At 41.1% G+C, this 8,872-nt stretch overlaps 1 protein-coding gene across 1 annotated transcript; it reads left to right on the top strand.

Annotated features, from left to right (window-relative positions):
- Positions 1-5,832: 5,832 nt before the first annotated feature.
- LOC135332916 (RING finger protein nhl-1-like) lies at positions 5,833-8,608 on the top strand. The gene is made up of 2 exons (XM_064527841.1): positions 5,833-5,899; positions 6,065-8,608. Exon 2 carries the CDS (start codon positions 6,113-6,115, stop codon positions 8,330-8,332), a length of 2,220 nt encoding a protein of 739 aa, XP_064383911.1. The 5' UTR covers positions 5,833-5,899; positions 6,065-6,112; the 3' UTR covers positions 8,333-8,608.
- Positions 8,609-8,872: the final 264 nt, after the last annotated feature.

Below are 8,872 nucleotides of genomic sequence, written 5' to 3' on the forward strand. Positions count from 1 at the left end.
CACGCACGCACGCACGCACGCACGCACGCACGCACGCACGCACGCACGCACGCACGCACGCACGCACGCACGCACGCACACACACACACACACACACACACACACACACACACACACACACACACACACACACACACACACACACACACACACACACACACACACACACACACACACACACACACACACACACACACACACACACACACACACACACACACACACACACACACACACACACACACAGTGACATGCACTTGCAGGTGGTGGTGGTTGGAGACCAGAGTGCTGGCAAGACGAGTGTCCTGGAGATGGTTGCTAATGCTCGTATATTTCCCACAGGGAGGAGGGGAGATGATGACTCGTAGCCCCACCATGGTTACCCTTAGCAACAGACCTGAGTGTGTTGCAATGGTCTCTCTATTACTATTAATGTCAGCCAATGACAAGTTTGAACTACATACACACCATGCACACATGTACACCTACGTAGATCCCAAATGCTCTAAACATTTATACATGTATATGTGTTGTCTCTCCTTAAAAATTGGTACGTATGACTGTCTGTGTTTAACTCAGCACTCTATTTGTACTGGTACTGACTTTTACTGTGGTGCTGTAAAATTTGGTTGATGGCATGTACGTCGATTCACTGCATGTAAATTGTCTCTAACATTCATAGCTATATAATAAATTCATTGGGTACCCGTACAAGATATAGTGACGTAATGTGACCATGTACTCTCCCAGCCCACAGGTGTATGACCTCACCAAGGAGGGGGACCTTTGTGCCATCCGCACCGAGATTGAGCGTCAGATGAGGGTCAGCGTTCAATCAGGGAAGACCATGAGCTCTCAGCCCCATCTCCCTTACCATGTACATCTCCCTTACCATGTACGGGCCCCACCTCAAGAGAATGGTCCTGGTCGACCTCCCAGGGATCATCTTGTGTGTCATGTGAGTGTACACTCAAATAATGTGACTGTGTGTATCCGTACAGACTAGTATGGCCGCTAACACAAAAGATGAGATCATCAAAATGTGCAGGTGTGTTGTGTGTGTGGTGACTGTAGTGTGGAAGGTGTAGTCAGTAATTCCTGTTCTTCCACAGACAGTACATGCAGAACCCAAACGCCATCATCATGACTTGTGCAAGGTATAAGTGCTGTAGTTGAAGCTTATGGTTACGGTGGCCCTGAGTGCTACCAATATTACAGTTCATTTAGCTACAGCCTTTCAAAGTTGGTAGTTCTGTGTCACACAGAGTCTACCCTTAAATAAACAACTGCGCTTCACTCCCAATTAATTCACGGTAGCATTATTAATTCTATTACGTAGTCTATAGTGCTTTTGTACCACTGCCTCCTCCTACATGTATTAACCTCTGTACCCACTTTTTGCTCCTATTAACTTTCTCAAGAAAGCTTGTTTGTGCTCTGAAACAGTTTCAAAATGCTAGGTACATTGCATTGTAGCTATCAACTTCAATTTCAACTCACTATAATTATGTACTATCATGGTACATTGCACATCGGGGAGGGGGCGATGTTCTGTAAAGTTAGGTCGACATTACCACTAAGCTATAATAAGCTATTTTCTGTCCTTCCCTATAAAAACAATATTTTGATGCATACAGGGAAGGACAGAAAATATCAAATATTGTTTAACCCTTTAACCGAATAAAATGGTGCAACATGTGTTGCCATAACAACCATGGTTATTACGCTCACCCGTTTTTATCATTTTAAATGCTCGGCCAGCGGTGAGATAAAATCCAAAAATTGATTTTTTATGGATCAGCCTATCATATGGTATAAAGGCTTGACTAAGCTTGATTTTCACATCATATGAATGTAACAATGTTAAGATATATCAATTTGAAGTACAATACGTACATGTATTACTATATCGGTGAACGATCTACGAAACAAGCTCACATAAAGACTGTTCATTACTGCTAATTCTATTTTAGCTATACTATACTCACTACTGATATTCTAGCTATACTATACTACTTGCCAGAGTCACACAGTGAGCCCTCTCCTGGTCTTTCACCGTCCTGGTCCATAGCGCTAGCGTCTAGGTCCATGTCATGCATGTCCTCAGGAGAGCAGTGCAGGATTGGCTATTTATACTATTTATACTTAGGATGTTATACACATAGAGGTTTTACATGGTTCTATACACATTATACACATGTTATATTGCATAGAGTGATGTATAAAGTCACAAATTACCACCATAATCTAGTATAATAATTATGACTCAGTTTCTTGTGTATTGTCTACTATTTCAGTATGATGTCATTGTTTTGATAGTCAGCATTCATAAATACCAGTATAATGTGCATAACATGCATAATTACCGTATATCTTCTAATTTATCGGACACTTCTAATTACCCCGGACACTCTTTTGGGCAATTTTCGTTGTTCTAATACAACGGACACTCCAGTGCTTTAATATTACATTTGTTCTAAATATCCGGACAATACTTTGAAAAGTAGAGTTTACATTCACAGACGGCAAGTAAGACTTAGAGTGCTGCAGTTAGATAGCTTTGAGTAGCTAGTTTTAGATAGCTAGTGCAACTATTCAGTCGCACACTGTTCTATTAAACTTAGCTAACTCGCATGCAGCTGCTTGCTTGTTCTAATTATTCCGGACACTTCGCATGCTCTATAAAAATCTGTTCCAATTATACCCGGACAATTTCCAAAATAATAATTTTTTACTGTCCGATAAATTAGAAGATATACGGTATACCACGTTATACACATGTTATACACAGTGTTATACACATGTTAGACATTATACAGTATAAAGTCAACGTGTATAATGTCACACTTCCGCACATTGTACCACGTTATACACATGTTATACACAGTGTTATACACATGTTAGACATTATACAGTATAAAGTCAATGTGTATAATGTCATACTTACGCACAACTGTGCCAGTGTATATAATGTGCATATAACACCTATATTAATCCCTTACCCTAACTCTAACCCCTTTACCCTAACCCTTTACCCTAACCTTATACCCACCTAACCCCTAACACTAACCTTTACCCTAACCCTAACCCCTTTACCCTATACTAGCTCTAACCCCTTTACCCTAACTCTAACCCGTTACCCTAACTCTAACCCCTTTACCCTAACTCTAACCCCTTTACCCTAACTCAAACCCCTTTACCCTAACTCTAACCCTTTACCCTAGCTCTAACCCCTTTACCCTAACTCTAACCCCTTTACCCTAACTCTAATCTCTTACCCTAACCCTTTACCCTTACCCTGACCCCCTAGTCTGTTACCCTAACCCTAACCTTATTCCCTATAACCCTATCCCTAACCCTTTACCCCTTATGCTAACTAACCCTTACCCATACCGTTACCTAACCTCTTATATACCCTTATAACCGCCCATAATCCCGACATTATGCACATTATATGCATAATATACATACACAATTAAGTGTACCTGTAGCCAAACTCTATATCCGTAACACCAACACGTCCCAACTTGGATCTCACAAATTTGACATTATGCATATTATGCACAATTAAAATAATTATTTGACATTATGCACATTATACAGCTCAATTATACATCAAATATAAAATTTGACGTTATGCATATTATGCATAATATACACCACTTACTAAAATGTGACATTATGCACAATATGCATAACAATTATACATCAAGTATAAAATGCATAATGTCATAATTATTACATCACTTGTATGAATGTGACATTATGCACATTATACATTTTTATATCAACATTATATGTTACATGTATAATGTGGGGATGTTATGCAATTATACATATAATGTCATGCTAATGTCAGTATAACATGCATAAATAACCAATCCTGCACACTTATGGTCCTCAGTCCCAGACAGTTCATCAGCGTCTGGCATAAAGCTGGTAGCCTTTGGGAGGTATCCTACTATCCCCTCTCCTTCATAGGCACTGTCATCACCAGAGGAGACATCGCCATTGCTGTCCTCAAGCTGTTCAAGCACATCGGCACAAGTAAACAACCTAGCCATAGCTATAAACTTCGTGCGGTAAGATGCTAATGAAATTTTAACATAGCAACGTGGCTTGGAAATTTCTAGACTAAATTGCACGTGATTCTACAGCTCTTCCTGTATACAGGGATGTGCGTAGTTCGAGCTACTTCCTAAGTATCGCAGAATTATACAAAAAACTACTATGGCCACGATCGTGGCCCGTGGCGGTTAAAGGGTTAAAGAAAGAAAAAAATATAATTTATATATTATTATATTTGAAACAATGTGCTTGATAACTCATGCATGTAGTTAGTGGTTTAACTGTGTGTGTTTATACTGACTAGCGATTGCAACAGTATAATTGTAAGGAACTGCTCATTTCTATATTTTACATTTGTACAGTGCATGTACATTGATATCAAAGGGTGATATTGAAAGCACGTTGGCATGTATAGCGGGAAATTTTGGTGGGGTGCAAAATTTCACGGATAGAGCAGTTAACGCTGGGAGAAACTCCCATGCACGCACCGGTATTTCACATGCAAAGCTATTGGTGGGTATGTTTCCTGGCATTGAATATCTGTGCTATGATCCAGTTAAAAATAATGTGCTAAGCCAATAATAATTTATGTCCTACACTATTTTTGTGCTGTTTAGTTTTTTGGGTGACCATGCAACGGTACAATTGAACGTACATGACTGTGTTCGGAATAGTTCATCGTGAAACAACGGAGAAAACTGAAAAGCACCTCAGAATGTCAATCTACGTATGATGCTTGCACTTGACTGTGGTTAGGTCAATGTGAATTTAGGCACACTCGAGTTTGTGGTTGTCTTCAAAATACATGTGAACGTAGATAAACGTTTATAATTAATTATGATGTGTAAACACTATGGCTGCTAAATCTATGAATATTGTTGCATGCTCATATTTGACATAATTATGGTGAACCCCACCCATTCTGTTCTGAATGTCCTCAATAAGTCCATAGATACACAAAAGAAAGGGATAGGCAACACCCAGCACTTCTGTTGGATGAGGCGAGTTGCTAAAAAGGGGCGTGTAATGAGCAAAAAAGGGGTGTGTGCACTCAAAATGTCAGTAAAGATATTAATTAATAATTTGTAGTATTATAGCAAACTGTGCTCTTGAGGAGACACCAGATACACTTAGACATAGGCTATTAATCTTTTAGAGCTACTATATGCAAAGTGATGAGAAAGTGAGCTCCAAAGGGGGTGTCAGTACACTCTACAAACCATAACAGGTCTGTTCCCAAGTCCTTCAAATGCCATCTCTTCGATCACACAATACAGATAAAGATACTTGTGTTCCACTTTCTAATACCTAAACTGTGTCTTAGAGCACTTCAAACTAGATTACCATGTACAGTAAGAGCAGGAGAGGTACGCAAACTTTCTGGACTTCGGACAAACGTTTCATGGTGCTGCTACTACTTCACTGCATTGAGAGCTGGAAAATATGCTTTGTTCCATGCAGTTATAAACACACTTTAATTCTGTGAAACGTACATGTTATAAAATTATTTCATATTGGAGATATAGGTACATAAACTGACAAATCGGTGTTTTTTCACACAAATCAAGCTGAATAAAAGAAAGCTCGGCACTAACATAGCAACTGTAGCTATCAGTAGTGCTGGGTGTATGTGTGCATGATGCCTGATTGCTTTGAATTTCTCTTTTAGGCCCCCTACGAGAAAAATAAGCAGATATAGGGATCATTGTGTACTTTCTTGAGCACAACTCGCCTCCAAACCGGAGGGTGTGACGTCACACACTGCATTTACCTAGCATCACGTGGGGCGTTGCCTTACTTTCGTGTATCTATGATCAGTCAACAAAGAATTGTGAGTTAATCCCTCGAATGTGCATGACCTGTACCCTATATATGTATATGCTAACAGACTTTGTATTAGTTCTATATTGACTTTGTTGTAATATGTATTTGTACATAGTCATAGTCTAATATAGATCTAGAATCACAATAATGTTTGCCCCATGTTCCCTCACAGATATCGCCCAGTAACAAACCTTACAGCATTCGATAAATTCCCAAAGCCATGGCCGAGAGAGTGACGACAAAAGAAGCTCTCAAGAAACTCGATGCTCAACTTGAATGCTCCCTTTGTCTCGACACTTTCAAGCAACCGAAACTCTTGCCTTGTTTTCACGTATTTTGCAAGTCCCCATGTCTGGAGAAACTAGTGACCAAGGATGGATGCTCCCTCACTTGTCCCACCTGTCGACACATCGTCCCACTATCGGAGAGGGGAGTGGCTGGACTGCAATCAGACTTTCACATCGACCACTTGTTTGAGATACAAGATGCTTTCAACAAAGCTGAAGACGACAATGATACAAACTGTGGCAGCTGTGAGGATGGCAAAGCCACTGGGTACTGTAACGATTGTGGGGACTTTTTATGTGACGAATGTCAAACTGCTCACAAGAGACTCAAATACACAAGGAATCATAAACTAATTTCGCTGGATGAACTCAAAGCTCAAGTGACTAGCCTGGTTCCCCCCAAGAAAGCCGTCCCCCATTGCTCCAAACATTCGGAGAATGCCCTCAAGATATACTGTGATACTTGCTCCACTCTCATTTGCATGGACTGCACCATTCGTCTCCACAAAGACCACAACTACGACCTGGTGGCTGATGTGCTGACCAAGCACAAAGAAGAACTTCTCTCCAGTCTCAATCCAGTCAAAGAGAAGCTAGACAGTGTACAACGAGCTCTGAAGGACTTTGACACAAGAGCCAAGGCAATCCACAATCAGAGGGCCGCGATTGAAGCCAACATCCACAAGGAGATTGACGAACAACATCGATTGTTAGATCAACGAAGGGCAGTGCTTGTAGGAAAGCTAGAGATGCTGACTCAGCAGAAACTGAAGGATCTGGCGGCACAAAGGGACCAAGTGGAGATCACTCAGGTGAAACTGACCAGCTGTCTGGAGTACGCTGAGGGGGGTCTCAAAACAGGCACAAACGGTGAAGTACTCGAAATGAAAACTTCCGTTCTCAAGAGAGTCAAACAAATTTCTACTGAATTCGATCGAAACACAATTCAGCCAGAAACAAAGGCTGACATAGAAATGATCACAAAAGGAAAAGAACCTCTCCAACAAGCTTGCCGAGATTTCCTAGAGATTGATCACAGTGGATCATTCAGCTTAGAGAATAACCACATAACAGGAGATGGTCTGAAAGGTGCTACAACTGGAGAAACAAAAACTGTATCCTTTCAAGCAAAAACCAGAAATGTCAAACGCAAACTCGACCTCAAAGCTGAACTCGTGCGTTTGGAGAGCAAAGATATATTGAAATGTGAAGTGATCGATCAACAACACGGCCAACACAAGATCAACTATCGCCCAATGAAACGAGGAAAGCATGAACTACACATCACAGTCAATGAGGACGCAGTACGAGGCAGTCCATTCCCAATAGCTGTAGCCCCATCACCACAGAGCTTCGTCAAGCCTTCCCGAGTTGTACGAGGTGTGAACAGCCCACGAGGCACTGTCTACAACAGTAAGGGACAGTTGGTTGTTGTTGAAAGTGGTGGAGCTACTGTCTCTGTATTGACACCAGAGGGTGAGAAGATACGAACGTTTGGGCAGCTGAATAATGCATTTGGAGTGACTGTGGACAAAGACGACCAAATTTATGTAGTGGAGTATGCCAATCATCGTGTGAATAAGTTCTCGTTCGACGGAGAGTTTGTGGCAGCCGTTGGTAGTTCAGGCAGTGGTAACCTTCAGTTTAGTAACCCATTTGGTATCTGTTATAACAGAAAAGACAACAACCTGTATGTTCCTGATCAGTGTAACCACAGAATACAAGTGCTCTCTACTGAACTGAAGTTCGTACGATGTTTCGGCACACCTGGCAATGGGAACGGACATTTAAAGCAACCACTGTATGCTACATTTGATAGTGCCAACAACCTCTATGTGACTGAGTTTGCTAACAATCGAGTACAAGTCTTCACTGCCGAAGGTCAATTCCTGAGAACCTTCTCACAAAAAGCCAATGGTCAGAAGTTGAGCTCACCCTATGCCATAGCCATCGACAGCAGTGACACAGTCTACGTCAGTGAGAATGGACCGAATCATGTGAGTGTGTTCACATCTCAGGGAGCCTACATCACCACGTTTGGTGGGTTAGGAACGAAAGAGGGACAGTTTAATGGCATTTATGGATTCGCTATTGATTGCAATGACTCTATTGCTGTATCTGATATGAACAACGGGCGACTGCAGATATTTTAGATACTGCAGTCAAGCCAAGAACTTAAAGTGACTGTGTTTGTGGACTGTGTTTGTAGGTTTAATAGCGTTAATAATGTTTAGCTGCGTTGTAATTAATTTGTGTTCTATTTTGAAGTATGTATATAAATGTTACAAAGTTTATTGCTATGTTTGTAGCCATGTTCCTATGTTCCTATCGAACTTGGACCATGTTTGTAGCTTGAATAAGTGCACTTGCAGCGTATTTTGAAATCCAATTTTGTTCTCGTTATCAGCTGTATGATTTTTTGTGAATGTTTCAGCACAATCACGATTATTTCATTCAAACTTTACTTGTTTTTTAACTCGAATGCAGCTCTGTGGTACATGTAACTTGAGGCTGAGTGGCGTATTGCACCCTAAGGGGGGGGAGTACAGGCACATAAGTAGGTACAAAATTTGTGGTGTTTAGTTAGTCGGGCGCCGCCGCCCTCTACCGTTGCCCAGAAGGAGGTCGGGAATCAAGCCTATCCACAGTTTTGTTCTGTTGTTGGAATTCCAACAATTCCACCAGCTCCAATC

This window comes from Halichondria panicea, chromosome 3 (assembly GCF_963675165.1).
Source record: "Halichondria panicea chromosome 3, odHalPani1.1, whole genome shotgun sequence".
NCBI classification, from domain to species: Eukaryota; Metazoa; Porifera; class Demospongiae; order Suberitida; family Halichondriidae; genus Halichondria; species Halichondria panicea.